Below are 24,006 nucleotides of genomic sequence, written 5' to 3'. Positions count from 1 at the left end.
AGAGCAGAAAGATAAAGGGAGAGAGAGAAAGATGGAGAGAGAGGAAAAAGATGGAAAGAGAGGAGAAAGATGGAGAGAGAGAGAGGAGAAAGATGGAGGGAGAGAGAGAGAAAGCTGGAGAGAAAAAGAGAGAGGAGAAATATAGAGGGAGAGAGAGAGAAGAAAGATAGAGGGAGGGAGGGGGAGGAGGGGGCGGAGAGAGAGAGCGAGAGAGAGGGGAAGCTGAGAGAGAACCAAGAACCAAGACAGAAGGGGAGTGAGCCCAGGGTCTCCTCGCTGGGTCCCTGCTCCCAGCCCCTCCCAGCCCCTCTGGCCCTCTGGCCCCGAGGCAGCCTGAGCGCTGAGCTGGAAGCTCCCAGCACCTGACCCCAGGAATGTGTCCCTGGGGGCAGGCCTGCCCAGCTGGGGATGCTTATAAGCCCCACGGGGACCTGGTAGGAGGCAGCAGGCGGGAGCTCAGCCGGGCGCAGCATCCAGGAGCCCCGAGGCAGCCAGGTGAGCATCCCCGTGGTCCCCACCCACTGCCCCCAGAGCGACTCTCCCTCCAGCTCCACGTCACTATGCCTCTCAGCCTCTGGACCTTGTATCTCCTCTCCAGGAGCCTCTCAGTCTCTCTGTAGTTAGCAGCATCTCTCCAATTCTCTCTCTGTCTCCTCTAGTCTCTCTTTCTCTGAATCTCTCTCTCCACGACTCCGACTCTCTGTTTGTCTCTCTCAGCTGCCCTGTTTCCATCTTCCCTCCATCCCCGAGGGGCCATGTCTCCATCCTCCTACCTCTCCCCATTTACAGATGGAGACACTTTCTCTGTGGCTTCCTCCCCACCTTGTTCTCTCTCTTTCTACTTCTCTCTCCCCTCTTTTTTCCTCTCTTGGCCTCTGCATCTCTGTGAGTTCTGGATCTCTGGGCTAGGACCCTAGCCCCTATAATGTGTGTGTTGGGGTGGGGGTGGGGGTTGGTATAGGTCCTTGTCTGCCCCATAATATCCCAGGGGGACAGGGAGGGAGGGAGAAAGAGACAGATGGAGAGACAAGGGCTGTAGGCCCCCCAGACTCACCTGAGATGACCCTCATGCCCAGGTGCCGACAGGATGACCACAGCAGGAACCCCCTGGGGCTGGTTCCTGGGGTGCCTCCTCCTCAGTGTCACAGGTATCTGAGTGTGTGTGTGTGTGTGACTGTCTGTGCCTGAGGGCACAGTGTTTGTTCCCGTGCAGGCGTGACTCAGTGTCCTCCCGGCTGTGACTAAAGCTGCGTGTGTGACAGCACTGTGTGGCCGTTGCTCTCCAGTCGCACATGTGTGATTCCTTGTATCACAGGGAGCTTGCGTGTGTGCCACCTGTGTCCTGTGTGTATGTGTGGCTTTGTACGCCTCTCTGTGTGACACAGTGTGACGGGGCATGTGGTCGTACCTGTGCATGATCACCGACTGTGAGAGTCGGTGCATTACTAGGTGAACGACGCTGACAGTCTGTGCCTCTGAGCATCTGGCGGAGTGACAACTGGTGTGAGGACGCTGTGAGGACGTGCGAACCCCAGGGTGCCGCTCAAAGGGAGACGGTGCTTCCAGGAGAGTCACCCATTGCTGGGAATCTGTGCCTGCTTCCAGGGCCCCTCGGGGACTCACGTCCTGGGACGATGTCTGGGGTCTCTGTGTGAGCCCGCTTGTAGCAGGTGCGACTGTGGAGGAGGTGAGCCGGGGAAGACGCGACTCTGAGGGCCACAGGGAGCGACACTGCCCCCTTGAGCAGCCGGCTGTGTCACCCTTGCCTCTGCCACCCTGTGTGAAGGGGTCTGCTTGTGCTGGGGGACTGTGACCCCAGACGATCATGAGCCTGGCATGCTGCTTGTGTGTGTGTGAGACAGAGAGAGAGAGAGAGAGACATGGCATTTGGGTCCCGGAGGTGGGTGTGACAGACCCAAAGCTCACGCTCCCCCTGACAAGTGACCCTATCTCCTGTACCCTGATCTCCGCCTCCTGTGTCCCAACCCACCCCAAGGAACCTGACCCGCCCCCAGGAGATCTAGCCTCATCCCCTGAGCCCACCTCCCCATTCCGGATACCACCACTAAACACCCGGTCTCTGCCGTCAGGATCCCAGACTCCACCCCTAGGGCCCTGGCCACGCCCCCGCACCATAGCCCTGGTCCGGCCACCTGTGCTGTGATGCCCCGCCAGGAGCCTTAGTCCCGCCTCCTGAGCCTTCCCCGCTAGCCATGACCACGGACTCCTGAACCGAGACTCCATCCCCAGAAGTTTTGGTTCCACCCTGAGCCCACCTCCCAGTCCTGACTCTGTCCCTGAAGCCCTGCCCACGCCCCTACACCATAACCCCGCCCCCAGGAGCTCTGGCTCCGCCCTGAGCCCGCCTCCCAGTCCTGTCTCTGTCCAGGAAGCCCTGACCACGCCCGTGCGGCATGGTCACGCCCCAGGAGTCCGGGCCCCGCCCTTACACCGTAACCCCGCCCCCAAAAGCCTGGCTCCACCCTGAGCCCACCTCCCAGCCCTGACTGTCCACGAAGCCCCGACCACGCCCCTGCATTGTGACCACGCCCCCAGGAGCCCTGGTTCCCCACTGAGCCCGCCCCCAGCCCTGACTCCGCCCCCAGGATGCCTGGCCTCCATGGGCCGGATCATCAATGGCGAAGACTGCAGCCCTTACTCGCAGCCCTGGCAGGCCGCACTGTTCACGGAAGAGGAGTTCTTCTGCGGGGGCGTCCTGGTGCACCCGCGATGGGTGCTGTCGGCCGCGCACTGTTTTCAGAAGTGAGTGCGGGGCAGCATGGGGCGGCATCGGGGCTTGGGGGGACCTGGATGTTACCTTAGGTGAGGGGAGGGCCCCTAACATCAGGATCAGCCTCCGGGTGCTAATGTGCAAATCTCTGTGAAGGAAGGCTCTGCGAGGGTGGCGGGGGCTGTTGCTTTGGAAAGACTCAGAGTCCTGGGTTGAAATCCCAGCTCAGCTGCTGCGTCACTAGCGAATGAAGGCACGACCTTGCCCCTGGATTACTGACAGTGAGCGAGGATTTGAGATCATGGCGAGGAGCTGTTAGCAAGGACGATGGGGTGTGGTTGAGGGCCAGAAAGGAGATAAAGGTGTAATTGCTACAAAACCCACCCGTCCCCCCGTGGCCCTCAGCTCCTACACCATTGGGCTCGGCCTGCACAGCCTTGAGGACAACCACGAAGAAGGCAGCTGCATGATGGACGCCAACCTCTCCATACAGCACCCAGAGTACAACAAGCCCTTTTTAGCCAACGACCTCATGCTCATCAAGTTGAAAGAATCGGTGATCCAGTCTGCCACCATCCGCAACATCAGCATCGCCTCCCAGTGCCCCACCCCTGGGGATTCTTGCCTCGTCTCGGGCTGGGGTCTGCTGAAGAACGGTGAGCTGAGGAGGGTGAGTGTGTCTGCCCTCCCTGAAGGGTTCTGCGCCCAACCAGAGGGGCTGACCCGGAGCTCTGCGTCCCAGGCAGCCAGCCCAACGTGCTCCAGTGCGTGAATATCTCGGTGGTGTCTGAGGAGAGCTGCAGTGCGCACTATGACGCCTTGTACCACCCCAGCATGTTCTGCGCTGGCGGAGGACAGGACCAAAAGGACTCCTGCAAAGTGAGAGATGGGGGAAGGGGAGAGCGGGGAGACCCAGGGACAGACGGAGAAGGGAAGGCGACAGAGACACGAGGGGACATGCAGTGAGAAACAGAGACACGGGGGCATAGTGACAATGCGAGAGAGACTGGGAGGAACAAAGAGACACAGGAATAAAGAGGAGCCAAGAAAGACAGAAACAGAAATAGACACAGGGAGGCGGGAACACAGAGAGACAGAGAGAGGAATACACCTGGAGAGACAGACAGACTCACAGAGATGAAATGCAAAGAGAAATAGGAAAAAAAACCCAGAATCTACAAAGAGACGCAGAGAGGCACTGAGAGTCTGGAAGTCGATGAGACAGAGAAACAATCCAGAGGGGCAGACAGAGGAGAGACACAAACAGAGACAGAACAGCAAACCCAAGAGAACCGGCCAGCTGTTAGGACCGAGAGGAGCAGAATCAGGTGGGGTCAGGGCTGTGGAATGGAACCCCTAAGGGGTGTGTTGCTATCTTTTTTGAGGGTTTTTTTTCTGTCTTTGTCTCTCGGTCTCCTTTGGTTCCTGTCTCATCTCACATCTCTCTCCACCTCTCGTGTTTTGGATTCCCTCTCCAACAACAGGGTGACTCTGGGGGCCCTGTGGTGTGCAACGGGTACCTGCAGGGCCTCGTGTCTTTCGGACAAGCCCAGTGTGGCCAACCCTACGTTCCAGGCGTCTACACCAACCTCTGCAAGTTCACGGACTGGATCCAGAAAACCATCCAGGCCAGTTAACTCCTGGGGCTGGGACCCCTGAAACTGAACCCCCGAATATATGCAGCTGTGGGAATTCAGGAACCTGAGTTCCTAGTGCCTTTCTCCATCAGACCCTGGAGTCTAGACCCCCAGCCCCCTCCTCGCTCAGCCCCAGGAATCCAATCCCACCAAGTCTTTTCCTGTCCACAGCGCCCCCTGGTGGCACAATGTTGACCAGCCTTACCAGTGGTAGAGAAAGTTGGTTTTTCACCTTTTTTTGTTCCTTCCCCTAAGTCCAGAAATAAAGTCTAAGGAAGCACGGGCTCCGTTCGAACTGTCCTCCTTGCTTCCATTCCCATTCAAAGGACTCCAGCAAATAGCTTTTCTTCCTTGGGCCTCGGTTTCCCCATCTGGGAAATGGGAGTCTTGACCAGAAGGGCCCCAGGGTCCCAAAGGAAGGAGACATACCAAGGAGGTTAAGAGAAATGGATTCTGTGCACGTTGTCCAATTTCTGAAAAGGCAAGTCGGACAAGGGCAAATTAATGGGGTTTAGTTGACCAATTTTGGTTTCGTCTTCTTAAAGGCATTTTAAGAATTTTTAATGTATACCTGCCTCAGGACCATGCTGCTGTAGCTGGAGAATGGTGGGAAGAATCATGACGAGAGCTGCTGTGGGTGAGAGATAGGGAGAGCAAGGGGCAGAGATGGGGGGAGACTGAGGGCCCAAGAACATGAGGAATTGTTATTATACTCTTCATCGATAAATTATATTAACAAGAATATACTGGTAAGAACTAATATTCAAGAATACATTCATAAATATATTATTTATGAATCTACTCGAAAGAATATATTCACATTTTTATGTACCTCTTATCTTCAAAATATAAGGGATATTCAAAAATATTCAAAAATAAGGGATGAAATAACTGAAAGGGAAATAGACAAATCCCCGTTCATAGAAGAGGATTTTAAGATGCCTCTTCGCAAATGGCAGAACACACAAGATGAAAATGAATAAGGAGGGGCCGGCCCTGTGGCCTAGCGGTTAAGTTCAGTGCACTCCCTTCGGTGGCCTGGGTTCGGTTCCTGGGCATGGACCTACACCACTCCTTGGTGGCCATGCTGTGGCAGCGACCCACATTCAAAATAGAGGAAGACTGGCACAGATGTTAGCCCAGGGCAAATCTTCCTCAGGGGAAAAAAAGAAAAAAGAATAAGGACATAGATGATTTGAACAACAGGATTGACAAACTTCACTTAATGGTCACATGTAGCACATTGCACCCAGCATCTGAAGAATATGCAATCTTTCTGAAACACATATCTACCAGAATGGCTAAAATCAAAAGGATGACGGCACCGAGTGTTGGCTAATACGTCGAGCAGCTGCAGCTCTCATACCGTGCTGGGGGGAGTGTAAAATGGTACAACCGCCTTGGGAAATAGTGTGGCAATTTCTTAGAAAGATAAACATACGTCGACCCCACGACCAGCAAGTCCACTCCTAGGTATTTATAGCAGAGCAATGAAAAAAAAATAGACTTGCCAAGGATGTTCAAAGTAGCTTCATCCACAGCAGCCAAACTGGAACCAACCCAAATGTCCAGGAAAGGGTGAGTGGACCAACCATGACATATCCACATAACAGAATGCTCCTCCGTAATAAGAAGAAGTGAACTGCTGATGTGCACGACAACATAGGAGCATCTCACAGGCATTGTGCTGAGTGACGGAAGCCAGACACAAGCTATTATACACTCATGCGCCCCAGGGTGATGTTTCGGTCAATGACAGGCCACATATCCGATGCTGGTCCCATGAGATCAGCACCAAAGAGCCTAGGTGTGCAGTAGGCTATACCATCTAGGTTTGTGGAAGAACACTCTGTGATGTTCGCACAACGATGAAATCACCTAGTGACGCGTTTCTCAGAATTATCCCCGTCGTTAAGTAACGCATTACTGTACACTGTACGATTCCATTTATAGAGGAAATTTTAGCACAGGCAAAACTAATCTAGGTTGCCTGGTTGCTGGGACAGGAAGACACGGGTGGCTGTGGAGACAGACTGGGAAGTGACACGAGAGAACTTCCTGAGGTGGCGGAAATGTTCTCTAACTTGACAGGAGTGAGGGGCTACGTGGGGGCATGCATCTGTCAGAACTCCCGAAGGGGACACTCGAAACCTGCACACCACACTGTGTCTACCTCATAAAAAATGACCCCTTGATAAAAAAAACTTCACACAGCCCTTACGAAAACTGAGCTACGAAGCAGGTCACAACCAAGTTCAAAGTTACAATATGCACAGGATGTTGTCTGACCAGATTGTGATTAAGCTAGAAATCGTGACAAAATGATAACCAGAAAAGCCCCATGTGTTCTGGCTTTTAAAATATGCTTCTAAATAAACCACAGCTCAAACAAGAAATCATAACGGAAATTAGAAAATATTGTGAATTACATGATAAGGAAAACACAACATGATAAAATAGCAAGAGTAACACTAAAGAATAGAAATAGGGAAATAAATTCCAAACAAGCAGAAAGAGAAAAATAAAATAAGGGGGGGGAATCCCACTAAATCAAATAACCCAGAAAAGCTAGGATGCATGGAAAAAGCAGGATAAATAGTAATTTAAAAGTAAGATAATATCAATAGTGCTAAATATATCAATAATAACAATAAATGCAAGTGGTTAAAACTCAGATTAGAATTTTTTTTTTAGTATGCTTTTTGGTGAGGAAGATTGGCCCTGAGCTAAGATCTGTTGCCAATCTTCCTCCTTTTTTTTTCTCCCCAAAGCCCCAGTACATAGTTGTAAGTCATTCTAGTTCTTCCATGTGGGATGCCACCACAGCATGGCCTGATGAGCAGTGTGTAGGTCCATGCCCGGGATCCGAACTGCTGAACCCTGGGCGCCCAAAGCGGAGCACGTGAACTTAACCACTCAGCCATGGGGCAAGCCCCCAGATCACAATTTAAAAGACTGTTATACACTGTTTACAAAAGACACACTAAAAGCTCATAGAAAAGTTGAAAGCAGGGATGAAAAGAAAAGAAATATTACCCCTTAGAAAAGTACTGTAGCTTTACTAATGTCAGTCAAATAAGGCATTCGCACTGAAACCATTATTAGACATAGTGGATTGCTACAAAATAATAAAAAGTTCTTTATAACAAATATAACAATTCTAAACCTGAATATTCCTAATAAAATAGCTTCATAGTAGTACTTAACATAAAAACTGGTAAGACTACAGGGGCAAATGGACTGATTCACCTATTAAAAGTGTGAGATTTAAAAAGATAAAAAATGTGGCTGGTGCTGTGGCTGAGTGGTTAAGTTCGTGAGCTCTGCTTCGGTGGCCCAGGGTTTCACTGGTTCGGATCGTGGGCATGGATGTGGCACCGCTCTCAAGCCACGCTGAGGCGGCATCTCCATGCCACAACCAGAGGCACTCACAACTAGAATATACAACTACGTACCGGGGGGATTTGGGGAAAAAAAGCACACACAAAAAGTGTGAGATTTCAACACAGTTATGTATCATAAAAAGGATTCCGTGTCAAAGTCACATTCTCCAACCACGATGCAAGAAAATTAAAATTCAGTGAGCACATTGACAGAATATCCACACACGCAGAAGTTAAAACACAACCACCTCTCTAAATAATTCACGATGAAAATTAAATCATATTGGAAAAACTCCTAATGGAAATTTTAAAATGTTGAGAGTTGAATGATAAAATATATATATATATTACACAGCAAAACTTGTGGGAAGCAACAGATTTGTAGCTTTAAATGATGATATTAGAAAAGAAGAATGGATGAATATAAATGAGCCACTGTGTAGGAGAATAAACCTAACGCAAAGGAGACACTGAGACGGGGAGACCTCCAGGAATCAAGAATGGGGTGTTAGCTGGAGGTGAGGGCAGCCTAGGGTTCTGGGCCAGAAGTCCCTCAGTGCCTGGCCCCAACCCCTGCTCTGGGCATCCGGATCTGGGAGGTGGTAGGCGGAGGGGCGTGGACCGAAAGATTGCACCGTCTGACCGCTAAGGCATGTGGCCACCAGCCCTAGGGGTGGGACAGCCCGGCAAAGAGATGCTTATAACTCCGCGTGGAGCTCCGTGTGGCTCCAAGAACTGGCGGCAGATGGCAGCTCAGCCCAGGCCAGATGGGCCACATGAGTGAGTGAAAGCGTGTGGCTGTGTCCTGCCTCTCTGCCCCCCATCTCACCTTCTGGGTGTCTGACGTCTGTGTCTCCGTCTGTGAGTCTCTGAGTGTGTCTCTCTCTGGCTCGTATCTCTCCCTCTGTCCCTCTCTGTCTCTGTACCCTGCAGACTCAGCATCCCGCCAGCTCTCCTCTCAAGCTGTGTCGCCATCACCTGGTTCTGCCTAGCTTGGACGCTTTTGCTTTCTCTCTCTCCCTCTCCCCGCTAGTGTCCATGTTTCCGAGTTTTACTCCGTGTTTTTCTGATTTTTTTTTTGTCACCGTCACTCCATCTTCCCACTGCTGCCACTTCCTGTTGTTGACTCTTTATCATCTCCTCCTGGCTGTGTCGCACTCCCGTTCTCTACGTCCCTAGGCTCCATGTCTCAGGGCCAAAATCTCGGAGCCGAGGATGAGGTGTCCTTTCCCTGCCCAGAGATCTCCCGGGAGACAGTGGGAGAAGGGAGTGAGAGGGAGGGTGGGCCGACCTGGCCAATGCGCCCGGCCTCACCTGAGGACTCGGTGGACTGGGAGACTTCCCACGACTCCCGCCTGGGCGCCAGGCCCGGTCTGGAAGAGGGAAGGGTGTGAATGTGAGATGATGTGCGCAGTGGGGTGAGTTCCGAAACTACGTGTCTGAGGGCGCGGAGAGATGAAGTGTGGAGGGGGCGAGGTCCAGAAGAGGGGTCCCCGCTGGTCATTCTCTTGACCAGAGACTCCGTCCCTACCTCGCCCTCCTGAAGCTTCCTTGGTCCTCATCCCTCCCCTTGAGCTCTGGCCCCGCCCCAGAGCCCTGATTCCTCCCCTTTGAGCTCTGACTTCGCCTCCAGGAGTCCAGGCCGATGCTGGCAAGTCTCATCATTCACGGCACGGAGAGCAGCCCGCACTGCCAGCCCTGGCAGATGGCCGTTTGCAGGAAGAAGGACTCCACTGTGCGGCTCCCATTGCATCCCCAAGGGGTGCACACTGCCATTTGCTGCGAGGGCAGGGCTGGGGGCGTGGCCTGACTCAGGGCGGGGCCTTCCTGGGTGGGGCAGGACTGGAGGCAGAGCTTCAGCTCAGGGGCGGGGCTTCATTTCGGGGGCGGCGCTTCACCTTGGGGGCAGGGCCTGAATAGAAAAGCAGGGCGCTTTTCTTCGCCTGTGAAAAGGAGTTTGGCACAAAGTTGGAGAGCGGGCCTGGACTGGGAATGGGTCTGCAGCTGGAACTGAAGATGCAGTTGGGCTTGAGGATGGAATTGAGATGCGGCTGCAATCCAGATGAGAATGGAGACGAGGATGAGGCCGTCAGGGGGTGGGCTGTGAGGAATAAAAGAGGTGTGAGACAGCATTGTGAGACGCAGCCCACCCCATCCGGCCCCACTGAGGGAGAGAATGCTTCCAGTGAAACTACAACGTGCTATTGAACTCAGACACATCCAGTTTCATAGACGTTAAAAAGGAAGCCGGAGACCGGATGAAATACAGTGGTATTATCCCCCATCTGTGAGTTCGGGAAACTGAGGCGCAGACTGCCTAAGACGCAATCCCGGGTCCACGCGGTAGTGCTGCTGGTGGTGGCCCCTCCCCAGGAGATGACGCCCACCCCCTTGAAGGCGGCCAGTGGCTGACGGATGGGCCCTGGGGAACAAAAGCAGAGCCCCCTCCTTCAAGGTGGAGACAACCCGGGGGTGCAACTCCTCCTCCAGGGCTCCCCGGGGCTCAGGCTGGAGCGGACTCAAGCCAAGAACACCCTGTATCCTTGCTCGGCGACATTGTATCCTTCTCTTGAGCTACCTACTCTGCCTCTCTATCGTAATAACATATTTTTTTTTTAAAGATTGGCACGTGAGCTAACATCTGTTGCCAATCTTCTTTTTTTTTCTTCTTCTTCCTCTCCCCAAAGCCCCCCAGTACATAGTTATATATTTCTAGTTGAGGGTCCTTCTGGTTGTGTTATGTGGGACGCCGCCTCAGCGTGGCCTGATGAGCGGTGCCATGTCCAGGCCCAGGATCTGAACCAGCGAAACCCTGGGCCACCAAAGCAGAGTGCGCGAACTTAACCACTCGGCCACGAGGCTGGCCCCTCACAAGGATATCTTTCACAAGAAGCCAAATCTCAGGTTTGCTTCAGCGGAAGGGCACCTAAGACACACAGCTGGTGGGTGACAGCACCAAGACACCCTCTTAACCACAGCTTTAGGCAGCTTTCCAACTTCTCCTGCCCTGCCACCTCCGGGCCATGCAGCCCATTCGCAATGCCACCATCCCCGAGCACAGGGGCTTCAGACAGCCTCTTGGCTTTATATGTTTCTTGAGACAGAATCACTCCGTCACTCGTGCAACTTCAGGGTAAATAGGTCAGATTTCTCAAGAAGTTTAACTTTAGTTACCCTTGGCCCTTCCTTTGCATCTCTTTTTCATTCTCTTCTATTAAGGCTGGGCAGCAACAGAACTATTTTTTTTTTTTTAAATATTGGCACCTGAGCTAACAACTGTTGCCAATCTTCCTTTTTTCTTTTTCTGCTTTTAATCCCCCGCAGTACATAGTTGTATATTTTAGTTGTGGGTCTTTCTAGTTGTAGCCTGTGGGACGCTGCCTCAGGTGGCCTAACAAGTGGTGCCATGTCTGCGCCCAGGATGCGAACCGGCGAAACCCTGAGCCACCAAAGTGGAGTGCATGAACCACTCGGCCATGGGGCCGGCCCCGAAACAGAGTTTTTAAAAGTATATTTGAGGGGCCAGCCCCATGGCTGAGTGGTTAAGTTTGCACGCTCCACTTCAGCAGCTCGGTGTTCGCTGGTTCAGATCCTGGGCGTGGACCTAGCACCACTCATCAAGCCACGCTGTGGTGGTGTCCCACATAGACCCAGAAGGACCCACAACTAGGAGATACAACTATGTACTCGGGCTTGGGGAGAAAAAAAAAAAAAGAGGAAGATGGACAACAGATGTTAGCTCAGGGCCAATCTTTCTCACCAAACATGTTTTTAAAAATGTTTTAAGGGGCTGGCCCCATGGCTGAGTGGTTAAGTTCGCGTGCTCCGCTGCAGGCGGCCCAGTGTTTCGTTGGTTCGAATCCTGGGTGCGGACATGGCACTGCTCATCAAACCACGCTGAGGCAGCGTCCCACATGCCACAACTAGAAGAACCCACAACGAAGAATATACAACTATGTACCGGGGGGCTTTGGGGAGAAAAAGGAAAAAATAAAATCTTTAAAAAAAAATGTTTTAAGCATATTTGAGTGGAAATGACAGATATTAAAGTTCAGCAAAGATAACATATATATCATTGGAATCCATGAGAGGGAAGGAATAAATGAAGTCAAAGCAATGAAGAGAACAAATATTCAGGGGCCGGCCGGGTGGCGCAGCGGTTAAGTGCGCACGTTCTGCTTTGCTGGCCCGGGGTTCACTGGTTCGGGTCCCGGGTGCGGACGTGGCACTGCTTGGCAAGCCACGCTGTGGTAGGCATCCCACATATAAAGTAGAGGAAGATGAGCACGGATGTTAGCTCAGGGCCAGTCTTCCTCAGCAAAAAGAGGAGGACTGGCAGTAGTTAGCTCAGGGCTGATCTTACTCAAAAAAAAAAAAGAACAAATATTTGTAAAAACCACACTTCAGGACAACTTTTGGAAAAAGAACACGGGAATCTAGGCGTAACATAAGCCAAAAACCGATACCACTGGGCACACACGAGCACATGCTCACACACACTAGCTCACACTCATATACCTGTGCCAGAGAATAAGAGCCCCCAGGATGCAGGTCTGGAGGTTACAGAACTGTGGCCCTCACGTTTGCACGGGAGATGAGCAGGGAAATGCAGGCTAATTTGGGGACTGTGACCCAAAGAATGTCCACTCTTCCCTTTCTCTGTTTCTTTGGTCCCGCGGAAGATACTGGGCAGGGAGGGGCTGTGGAACAGGATGCTCCCACTTGGCTCTGAGATCTCAGAGGAGAGCCCTAGAACTTAGGGGGCTGGAGACTCAGGGACAGAAAGTGGGACAGCAAGAGTGACAGGCAGGAGAGGGGCAGCTACAGAGACTGAGCCATGAGGAGGGGCATGTGGAGGATGTCCCTGCCAGGTGTTAAAAATGAGTGCGGAGGGAGGAAGGATAGAGACTCAGAGAGGCAGAGAGACAGACAGACAGACAGAGACAGACACAGAGACCGAGAGGCAGAGACCACGGAGAGACAGAACGGCAGGGGTAGGCAGAGAGGGAGAGGCGGAGAGACAGCACAGAATGAGGGGCCGTTGGGGAGAGGAGGGCAGAGGGGGCCTTCAGGGACCCCAGAGCCAGGCTGGGACAAAGCGGGTGTGGGAGGCAGAGAGCACCCCGACCTGCCAGCTCCAGAGTCCGGGGCTGGGCTCATGGCCTGCCTCTTCCTGTGGGGGTTCCGGGGGCCTTATGAGCATCCCCAGCCTGGGGACAGCAGGCACACTGGGTGGGGTGTCACGGGCAGCCTGATCACAGCCCCGTACAGGGTTCCTGGAGCAGGAGCAGGGACCATGGACCCGGGGAGGGGCCCTGACCCAAACCAGAGGCCGCAGATCCTCCCCAACGGCTCCCTCTGCCCTCCCTGTTCTCTCTGTCCCCCTTGCAAGTGTCTTGGTCTCTTTCACACTCTTCCGTCTCTTTGTTTCTGCAGGTCTGCGCTGTGCTGTCTTCAGCTTCCTCTGCTCTCTGCCTGGTATCTCTCATTCTACGTCTGTGTCTTTCTGTCTCACTTCCCCCTTCGTTCTCTCCTTTGGACCTCAGGGGCCGAGGGCTGAGTTAACCTTATTCCCGAGTTCACGGACCTCTCAGTGAGCATTCCATGACGGGCCCCTCCACACCGTTCACATTCACATGTTCAGGCTTTGACTCACACCCTCAACGAATAACTCATGTGTTCCCGCTCGTCCCCACAGTCCACTCCCCAGAGGCAGCCTTCCAGTGTTTCCAGTTTTCTGTAGGGCACTTGACTGTGCTCACAGAAGGGGTATCTAGGGGCTGGCCCAGTTGCATAGTTTCCTAGAAAGACCCCGTTGCAGACCAGCACACTCCCTGGGCCACCCTACTGCACAAGGGGGGCAGACAGAGCGAGAAGAGTTAATGGGGACCCGGGGTCTGCCTGTGGGACCCCAGCTTTCAGACCTGGGCTCACAGATCATACATGGCGAGTCCCCAGCTATGGGGAAAGAGACGGCTGTCTCCAGAGTCCACTCCCAGAGAAGGTAGGCAGGGATTTCAAGGGAAGGGAGAGCGGCTCACGTCCTGGCCACTGGGGATGGGATGCAGGGTCCAGGTTCTGCCATGGATGGTCCCTGCAGACGGGTCAGAGGGAGGAGGAACAGGATCCATCTCCGGGACCCTTCCTCCCTCAGGGCTCATCTCCGCTGTCATCCCTCCCAGGAAGCTTTCTCTGATGACACCCTCCTCTCCCGGGGCACTGGGGAGCCATGGAAGGTGGGTGAGCAGGGGAGGGGCAAGGCCAGTTCTGAGATTAGAATGACCCCCTGGGCCAGGTGGGGACGGAGTGGACAGAGAGACTGAGGGCCGAGAGCGTGTGAAGAAGGCTGGGGTGAGGGTCCAGGTGGGAACAAGGCCTGATCTGGGGCTGAGACGATGGGACAGAAAGGAGGGACGTCAGTGAGAGTCAGGGGGCAGGAGGGACGAGCGTGGAGGGAGGGACCAGAGGGAGAGCTGCGGTGGACGGAGGAACCGGGGGAGGAGAAGGAGCAGGTTGGGTGGGAAACGCTGGGCTCAAGTAGGACTTGGTGAGTGTGTGTGTGTGTGTGTGTGTGTGTGTGTGGTGGGGGGTGTGAGCGTCTCCTTGGGGCTGCTCAGCCGACACTCAGGCCAAAGCTCAGGATCATCCTTAGTCCTCGCCGCCTCTCACTCCCACTCACACTCGGTCAGCGAATCCTGTGGGCTCCCTTTCCAGGTATCCAGAATGGACCCCGTCTCCCCTAGTCCCTGCCACCACCCTGGTCAGCCTCATCTTCACACCCTACCAGGCCCCCTGCTTCTCCTCACCCCTGCACACTCACCCCACAAGGACGCCAGAGAGGCCTGTGAACACCCAACCCAGACCCTGTCCTGCTCCTGCTCAGCACCACCCGCCCCTCCCGGGCCCCTCAGAGGAAGAGCAAAGTCCTCCCCTGGACCCAGGGAGGCCCCGCAGGACCGGCCCTTTCTTCCCCGAGCCGTCACCTCCCGCCCTCTCCCCTGCTCGCTGGGCTCCACCCACAGTGGCCTCGCTGGGCCTCACACACACCAGGCCCACATCCCTTGGGGCCTCTGCTGTTCCCTCTGCTCTTCCCCCAGACAGCACGCGGCTCACCCTCACCTGCCGCAGGTGTCTGCCCAGCCTCACCTTCCACACGAGGTCACCCCCCTCATCACACTGGCCACCTCCCTGGCTCTACTCTCTCTCCTCCCGCCCCAACAGCTCCCTCACCTCCTAACACACAAGGAGAGAGGCTGCTCACCACGCAGGTTTCCTTGCCAACCTCCAGCACATTACAGGAACTCTGTCACCATCTCGAGGGAGCTTTTGGCACACATGTCATTAGACAGGAGTGTGAGGTCCATACACGGAAGTTCGTCTGGGTACATCACTATGAACCAGGGAGATAAAGTGCTGTGGCCGACCCATGTGTCCCCAGCCCCTCTACCCTCAGACCTGGGAGTCCAGGCCCCCAGCCCCTCCTCCCTCAGACCCAGGTATCCGGGCCCCAGCCCCTCCTCCCTCAGACCCAGGAGTCCAGGCCCCAGCCCCTCCTGCCTCAGACCCGGGAGTCCAGCCCCAGCCCCTCCTCCCTCAGACCCAGTGGTCCAGGCCCCAGCCCCTCCTCCCTCAGACCCAGGGTCTGGGCTCCAGGCTGCAGGTCTGGCCCCCAACATACACTTATCTGATCCAGTCCCGCTTCAGCAGGAGGCACAGCAGAGGCTCCACAGTGCGGGTTCCTGGACGGGCAGGGCCAGGACCTGCACGGTGGCTGTGAGCTGAGTGGGCTGCACCACGCGGGGCAGCATGAGGTCGTGGCTGTAGTCGTCTCCTGGGATGAAGATGTTCTGCTTCAGGAGGCTCAGCTTGAAGTCAGGGTGTGGGAAGCTGTCACTGACCTGGAGGAACTGGACTGTGTCTTTATCCTCAAATGAGTCATAGTGCCCCAGCCAGACCTGGTCATCGCCGGGGAGAGAGGGGGACGGAGGGAATGAGGGGGGAAGGGGGAAGGGAGATGGGGCCGGGGAGCCTGGGGGAGGGTCCAGAGCAAGAAAGAGAAACAGAGACACAGAGAGACAGAGAGAGCGAGCCAGAAAGATACAGAGTCACAGAGAAAACAGAGAGAGTGAGTGAGAAAATAAAGGGATGTGACAATGTTAACAATACAGACAGAAAAAGAATAAAAAAGAACAAGTGAGAAACAGAGAAGAGGGTGCCAGGGAGGGGGGGTCGGAGTAGGGGGGGGCGGGAGGTGGGGCAGGGGAGGAGGGGAGGCCTGAGGCGGCTCAGCGGCAGCTGCGGCTGTGGGGCTTGTTCCCCAGCAGCTGGGTGGCCTGGCCCCGCCCAAGGCCAGCGTCCCCTCCCTCCCCAGCACCTTCTCCCTTTCTCCTTCTCCTTCCACCTTCCTCCATTGCCCCCACCCAGTGCTGGCTGAAACCAGCCCTGCCCTGTGTCCCCCTGGATGGATGATGTCCTGGAGGCAGGGGCTGGGCAGTGTGAGAAGCACCCCCATACCCCACCTGCTGGGCATGATCCCTTCCTTTTCTCTGGGAGTCCCCCCCAGTCCCATCCTGGGGGTGAGTGTGCTCAGCAGTGATGGGAGAGAGGGAGTGAGGCAGAGAGATGGAGGGTGAGACACACAGTGACAGGGATGGCAGCTGAGAGACCCAGAGATGCACAGAGACAGGGAGAGACAGAAGAGAGGGGGAGATAGAGACAAATCAAAGTCACACAGAGAGACACACAACAAAGTCAGTTACTGAGAGACAAACAGAGACAGGACAGAGGGAGACACAGGAAGACAGAGAGCCGGTTGCACGGGGAGACACAGAGAGACCAGGCAGCCATGGCAGGGCTTCCCTGGGGTCGTCCAGTCCCAGCGCTGCCTCTCTCCATGGGCCGTGGACCAGTGCCATCCTTCTCTCCCTCAGCCCCCAGCCTCCCCTGAGGTTATCCCAGGAGAACGGCCCTGGCTGACCATTCCTGTGGGAGCACAGACGCTCCCCCCGCCAGACCCCCTGATCCTACTCACTCGCTCTTGCAGTGGGCGGCTGTGAGCACCCACTGGGGGTGCACCAGGACACCCCCGCACTGGAAGTCAGTGTGATGGTACACAGCCACCTGCCAGGGTCTCAGACGCTTCTCACACTTCCAGTCTCCTATGACCCGGGACTGGACGAGGCCCACGACATCTGTAGAGGGGATGCTGGGTCAGGCGGGTGGGTGTTGCCTACGGGGCCAGGGGACTGGGCTAGGAGAGGGAGCTGTGCTGTGGGGTTGGGGGGACACGGGGGCAGAGGACCAGGCTGGGGGTCTGGGGACATGGGCAAGGGGTGTTGGGAAGGACCCGGAATTCTGGAGCCGTCCCTGGGATGGGGGGTGGGCGGCTGGTCCTGGGTGGGGAGACTTGATGCTGAGAGCAGAGCTGACCCCAGGGATCAGGACAGGAGATGACAGGACAGCACTGGGGCAGGCATCGAGGGTGGGCGTCGGTGATTTGGGGCCCTGGGCTGGGGGACAGGCAGCTGTGGGCGAGGTGTGGGTTCAGAGAGGGGGAAGGGGTTCTAGAAACCAGTGTTAATGACCCCAAGGGAGAGCGCCATTGGCTGGGAGGAGAAGGATTTGGGGCGTTTTAAGGAGTCTCAGGCTGGGAAATCATCTATGCCTGGGGTGGGGTTTTAGGGTCATGAGGAGGACTCAATGTTTAAGGGACAGGGTTGAGAACTGACTGCTGGATGGGAAACGTCACCGAGGCATGGAAGGACTTGGGGGCTCAGGAGCCAGAGCACTGGCCCAGAGAACCAGGAGGCAGGAGGGGTGATCAGGGTCCAGGGTCCAGGGAGGAGGCGCGTCCTTGGAAGAGGTAGAGAACCCCAAAGAGAAACACAGAGATGGCCCACGCTCTGCCTGTCTGGTAAAGGAGAATGTTCTGGGAGTAACTGGGAGGAAGCAGGGACCCAGTGTGGGAGTGAGGCATGTGACAGCGTGGAGAGCGGCAGAATGTTTTGGGCTGGGGATGGGAGAGATAGAAAAGAGCCTGGTACACTGGTCTAGGGTGGATGGTGGGCTGCGTGGCATGAGGCTGGGGTGCCAGCTGAGAGGGGAAGGACTTACGGGGAGGTGAGACCAGCATGAGAGTCAGGGCCCGCTCCCCTCCTGCATCTCCTGATACTCATTAGTCCATCCCAGGGACACAGCCAGGCACGGGGCCAGGAACCACGTGGTGAGCAGGCAGTGAGCTCGGAGCTGGGAAGCCTCCCTGGGGAGCCTTTAAACGGTCTCACACCCCCAGGGTCCCGCCCCTGCCCTACCAGCACCCGGATGTTGGCCAAGGCCCTGCCCATGATTCCAGGATGTGGACATGCCTCACCTCCACCCCAAGGCTATGGAAGGAATAAAATAGCCTGAATGCATAAGATACTAGGTTTCCAATAAGTTGGCTATCTCAGTTTTTTCAGTAAGACCAGAGCAGCTGACGTGGGTCCAGCACCCGCCATGTCAAGCCATTGATCAGATCTTCCCCGTCTCCCGGCTGAGGAACAGGAGAAGCTCCCAGTGAGCGAGACAGAGTGGTCACAGACACTCACAAGCTAACACCATAAGGGATGAGGCAAAGGAATCTATTCAGTCAGTGGTCTGAACCCCCCTCCCCCACATACACACACAGACCAGGTTCTCCAGCGTCACCCTGTGGGGACAAGTGTGCCTCAGGATTCGTCAAGAATCCCTGCATCCAGTTCCTCATTCCCATCCTAATCCCCTTCCCCAACATCAACCAGCATCTAGAACAATTCAACCCATTAAACTCAACCCAACCAACCATAACGCCACACAACTCCAAGCCAAGGCAAGTGAACCCACCCAACTTAACCTAACCCAAGACAACCCCACAGCCTCCCCATTCAAAAGCAACACAAACCCAAACCCATCCTCCCATCCCCACACAAGCCGATCCTAATCTCCAAGACTACTACCATTCCCGATTCAACTCCCATGTACTTCCCATCCCAAATCAAACCAAACCCCGGACCATGCCCTCCCACAACAGCCCCCACATCATCCAGGCCAGGCCAATCCAACTTTACTCAGCCCTGTTCCCAGTTCCAACCACAACCACAACTCCACCCCCATTCTGACTGCTCTTCCTACTCCATCCCCTAACCCCATCTCCGGCGTTTTCCCTGGACCAACGAAATCCAAACCCAAGCCCATCCCGCTCCTGAACCCGCCACATCCCTCTCTCATCCCTGGGAAGCCCCGCTCGGCTCTGACCGCAGGGCAGTCGCGGCCCCGCCCTCCACGCCTGCACACACCCCGTTGTCCATCAGGCGCCCGGGGGGTCCTCGTTACAAGCTGTGGTCGCGATCACGCTGGCCTTGGCAAAAACGCAACACGTGGAGGAGACTCACTGGGCAGAGCGGAGGACCTACAGCAGACCACACGTTCAGGCCACTGTCCCCTCCGTCCCGAAGCCCCGGCGGTCATCTCGTGGGTCTCCAGCACCCCGCTACCCCCGCGCCCAGGGCAGCGCTTCCGGGCGCCTCACCTGGCACGTGCCTACGTCAGACGGCACGCACGCCACGCCCACAAGGGGGCTGACGGGGGCAGCGCCCAGGCGCGCACGTGTCGTGAGGCTGTGGGCGTGGCTAGTCGCGACGACATGACGTCATGGCGGGGCGAGGATGAGGCTAACAGCGCAGACATCACAGCATGCGCTACAGGGTGCGCGGGTGTTTGGAGCCATTGCGCTTGCGCAGTTTGTGCTGGCCTGGCTGAGTCCGCGGGAAGCTGAGCAGGCGCGTGGTTCCCCGCGGAGCGTGCGTAGTAGTTGGAAAGACCAGAGTGGGCAACCTTGAGTCCCCACGCTGTCTGGGAACCTGGACGTCCAGTTACTACCTCTTATCAGCCTGGAACCGATAGTCCCTGCTCCTACCTCTCAGATACAGAAGCGTTCCAACACGCGCGCGCAAACACACACACAGACGCACACTCACACACGCTGTTCTAGCCGCAGGCTGCAGCACTTGCCTCCTCAGGATACAGCAGTCTGGGACCCTCTCCCAGGACCCACTCAAATGCAGGAGTCCAGACTCTCACGCTCTACCTCCCCCAAGATCCCGGAGTCTGGGCTCCCAAACCTCCGCGTCCCCCGGTCCAGAACCCAGGAGTTCCCACTCCCAGCCACATTCCTTCGGGACTCTGAGCCCTGCCGTCACACCAGGTTTGGCAGTGGGCTTCAGACAGCATCCAGAGTGGGGAAGGGATGGAGGGACCATAAGTGAAACTGACGCATTCAAGAGGGCCGCGGCGAGGCTGAGAGCGGTGCACACACTCCTCACCTCCCCAGACCTGTCTGTCTTGTGCCACTGGGAGAAGAGTACAGGAACCCAGAGAACACGCCCCGCTCTGCCTACGTATTCTTCACCTATGCCTTCCCTTCAATTTCTCTAGGAGTCCCTGATGAGTTTTTTCAACGTTGCCCTCTTTCTTTGAAAACTGATCTTTTCTGCAGAACTGTACTCCTTTTTTCTCCCCAACTCCTTTGCTATAGGTCCCTAAAGAGAGAGGATGGCAAAGAAGAGGGTAAGGAGTTTTCTGTGATTTGGGATGGAGGCAAGGACACTGGATACAGGTTCAGACATGTGGTCACTTGGTACCGGTCATTCAAGGCCACCCGTCTGTCACAGATAATAAACAGATGTGGCCGCTAGTATTTATGACACACAGACTGGGTCCCAGAGTCTGGACATCTCAGCCAAACTCAGTGTCATACAAGGACATGAATGTGGCTATACTGGTTCATGGACGTGCATACATGAGCAACCAGCCTTCCAAACTTAGGTACTGACATGGACAGCCCTTTAAGCTGAAACTCACTTGACATGTGCACGGGTTGCTACTTCAACAGTCACAGCACAGACTTCACATGTATATGTAAATGTGGACGGCTAAGATGGGCCCATGCATACACACACACACACATGCATGGAGCTTTGGACATAAAAGCGCAGACATAAATTCACGGTCTCCAGTGGATGTCTGGACATCCAATGTCGCAGATGCACACACTTGTACACAGGGTCCAGGCGTAAAAGGTGGGGTCCTTAATAACACAAGGGAGAGGCATCATTATGCACTCAGGCCCCTAAAGACATGTTCACAAACATGAGTCTATGATATGGTGGTTATATCCAGAATTTGGCTTCAGGGTGCTTCTGTTTCCTTATCTGTTAAATGGGAGTTGTTGTAAGGGTTAAATCGATGTGTGTGTGTGTGTGTGTGTGTGTGTGTGTGTTATAATGCCTGGAACATAGTAACTGCTTAATAAGTTTAGTTACTTTAATCAAAAATACATGATATTTTATGAGACATGTATTTGGATTTTTATGTTGTGGGCAGAAATATGGCCAAAGTCAGACATACATGATAAGATAGTTCAGGTCAAAACTTGATTCATCCACAAGCCGCTTAGAGGTGATTCAAAGTTGCAGGCACAAACCCAGAAGCCGAGCATTCAGATGTGGACCCACTAAATCAGACCCCAGGGCTAACCCCTGGACACAGGGCTGGCCGTGACGGTGAAAGACACATAGCGAGAGACACAGGCAGCCAGGACGGGACATATCCATCCATCTCTAGATGAGCCCTCACATCAGACACTTGGTGTTCAAAGTCACTCATTGGGTTTCACCTGTGGGGACACGGTTCACACGTGCAGGCAGGTAGTAGACGAGTAGAGCCTTGCACATCTACCACCCCCACACACACATAGAACTGGACTATGCACAAGAACCAAAGAGATTTTCAAGGTCAAAGGACTATGAGCTTCTGTTCTGGGAAATATGGGGGTATCCTCTCAAGGTCAAAGCCACATTTACACACACAAACAGCAACATTAGGGCAGGAATTGCACATAGAGGTCAAATGACCACATTCTGCCCCCTGTTGTTGGAAACTGGACCTAGGAATACAGTGAGCAGGGGACACGGATGCGTGGGTGACGGGTATGAGGGAGAAAGAGTGAGATTGTCTTGCGGGGAGAGGTGAAGGCTGGAAGCCAAATGACTTTGGGAGAAAAGTCTCCGTGGGTCTGCCACGTGTCTTCAGAGCAAAGGATGAATACATTTTCACTCTGGACTGTCTATCAAGGTTGTTTGTCTGTCAAGCAGCCTTGCCTGGTGGTATCGCCCCCAGAGAAAGCTTGTTTACTGTCCAAGATAATAAAGATAATATCTCCCCACAAAAGATCTGTTTACTGTCCAGGACAATAAATATAATATGTCCCTCCACAGCAGTTTTGTTTGTGGCCCAGGATAATAAAGATATTATCTCCATCGGGGACAAAGGTTAGGAGGCCTTGCTGGCAGCCCCCTTACAAGATTGATTCCTAAGCTCAAATGCTCAGCTGTGGCACAAACCACAGAATCCAACTTGGCTGCTCCGATCACCCCTGTGGGTTGGCTGGGCAGGGTTCCACCGGGATGGTTCATCTCTGCATGAGTGTTGACTGATTTTGCTCGGGAAGTTGAATTAGGCTGGAGGGTCCTCAATGGCCTCACTCACACATCTTAGCCCTTCAGCCGGGATATTTGGAAAGCTGGGGCCTCTTTCTGCTCAGACCCTTTCATCCTCGGTCTCATCACATGGTCTTCCCTGCAGACAGTTAAACTTCTTTGTTTTTTTTTTTTAATTGAGTTAATGATAGGTTACAATCAGTTGACCTTCTTTTACATGGCAGCTCAGGGATCCAAAAGGAGGAAAATGGAAGCCACAAGGCCCCCTAAGGGCTATTCTTGGAAACTACGCAATGTCACTCCCAGCCGTATTAGCTTGGTCAAAGTAAGATACTTTCATTTCAGCCTAAAGGACCCCCTTTAGCACTTCTTGTAGAGTACGTCTCCTAGTAATAAACTCCCACATCTTTTGTTTACCTGGGAGTGTTTTAATTTCACCTTCACTTTCGAAGAATACTTTTGCCATATATAGAATTCTTGATTGACTTTTGCTTTAAAGGCTCTAAATACATCATTCCACTGCCGTCTGGCCTTCATGGTTTCTGATGAGAAATAGCTAATCTTATTGAGGATCTCTCGGATGTGATGAGGGGCTTCTCTTTCTGCTTACAGGATTCTCTCTTTGTCTTGGGCTTTCAACAATTTGACTAAAATGTGTCCTGGTGTGAATCTGTTTGAGTTGATCTTGCTTAGAATTCACTGAGCTTCTTCGATGTACAAATTCATGTCCTTCACCAATTTGCAAAGTTTGGCCATTATTTCTTCAAACATTTTTTCTGTTCCTTTCTTTCTTTCTCCTCCTTCTGGGCTCCCATGATGTGTTGGTACACTGGCTGGTGTCCCACAGATCCCTCAGGCTCTGTTCATTTTTCTCCCTTCTTTATTCTTTCTGCTCCTTAGACTGAATAATTTCACTTCCACATCTTCAAGTTCAGACATTCTTTGTTTGCCTATTCAGATCTTCCATGGAAACCTTTTAGTGAACTTTTCATTACACCTAGCGTACTTTTCATCTTCAGAATTTCTATTTCACTCCTTTTTTATCATTTGTATCTCTTTATTGGCATTCCCTATTTCTTCATACATTGTCCTCCTTAGTGCTTTGGTTATGGTTTCTTTTAGCTAAATGGGCATATTTAAGACAGTTGAGTTCACGTCTTTGGGTGGTAATCCCAATGTCTGGGCTTCCTCAAAGCTGGTTTCATAAAATTATATTTTCCCTGTGAATGACCCATATTTTTCTGTTTCTTTGTATGCTTTGTAGATTTTTGTCAAGAATTGGACATGTTAGTATTATGATGTGCTGGACAAAGCTGGAAATCAGATTCCCACCCCCCCTCCTTAGAAATAGTTGAGTTTTGCTTCTTGAGGGCTATAGTCCTTTCTGTCTGTTCCAATTTATTGGACTTTTCCAAATCATTTTGAAAACCCTGTATTCCTTGTTGAATGTAGTCACTGAAGTTTTGGTTCCATTATCTCTAAGTCAGCCTGTGACATAACAGAGGTTTCCTTGAATCCTTAAGATATCTCTCACGCATATAGATGCAAAACTCTCAACAAAATACTAGCAAACTTCAGTTGGCAGCGCACGAAAAGGATTGTACAAAATTATACCCAATTTTTAAAAGGGGGTGTGTCTCTTTGAGTCTTCCTATAGCCGCCACCAGGGAAGCCCCCAATGCTTAAGGAGCTGAGAACAAAAGGAATCACCAACAGATCACAATTCATAACCCCAATTTTGC

At 53.6% G+C, this 24,006-nt stretch overlaps 1 protein-coding gene and 1 long non-coding RNA gene across 2 annotated transcripts; one reads left to right on the top strand and one right to left on the bottom strand.

Annotated features, from left to right (window-relative positions):
* The first annotated feature begins 207 nt into the window (after nt 1–207).
* LOC139042136 (kallikrein-4-like) lies at nt 208–12,135 on the top strand. Its single transcript, XM_070498285.1, has 6 exons — nt 208–495; nt 1,077–1,148; nt 2,607–2,763; nt 3,137–3,387; nt 3,474–3,610; nt 4,216–12,135. The coding sequence occupies exons 1-6, from the start codon at nt 375–377 to the stop codon at nt 4,366–4,368; spliced, it is 891 nt and encodes a 296-aa protein (XP_070354386.1). The 5' UTR covers nt 208–374; the 3' UTR covers nt 4,369–12,135.
* Nucleotides 9,713–19,327, bottom strand: LOC139042137 (uncharacterized). Its single transcript, XR_011498387.1, has 4 exons — nt 19,160–19,327; nt 16,783–16,942; nt 15,430–15,706; nt 9,713–9,852 (listed from the first exon to the last, which is right to left on the bottom strand). It is a non-coding gene; the product is annotated as an uncharacterized lncRNA (long non-coding RNA).
* Nucleotides 19,328–24,006: the final 4,679 nt, after the last annotated feature.

The sequence above is a fragment of the Equus asinus genome, chromosome 26 (assembly GCF_041296235.1).
Source record: "Equus asinus isolate D_3611 breed Donkey chromosome 26, EquAss-T2T_v2, whole genome shotgun sequence".
Lineage (NCBI taxonomy): Eukaryota > Metazoa > Chordata > Mammalia > Perissodactyla > Equidae > Equus > Equus asinus.
The sequence above is the reverse complement of the archived record's forward strand: the minus strand, read 5'-3'. Positions and strand labels throughout refer to the sequence as shown.

Bases quoted from the DNA above. Each gene is read 5' to 3' on its own strand.
- LOC139042136 (XM_070498285.1), top strand. From the start codon at position 375: ATGTGTCCCTGGGGGCAGGCCTGCCCAGCTGGGGATGCTTATAAGCCC. The intron at 2,764-3,136 runs GTGAGTGCGGGG...CGTGGCCCTCAG, and splicing joins GCCGCGCACTGTTTTCAGAA to CTCCTACACCATTGGGCTCG. The intron at 3,388-3,473 runs GTGAGCTGAGGA...TCTGCGTCCCAG, and splicing joins CTGGGGTCTGCTGAAGAACG to GCAGCCAGCCCAACGTGCTC.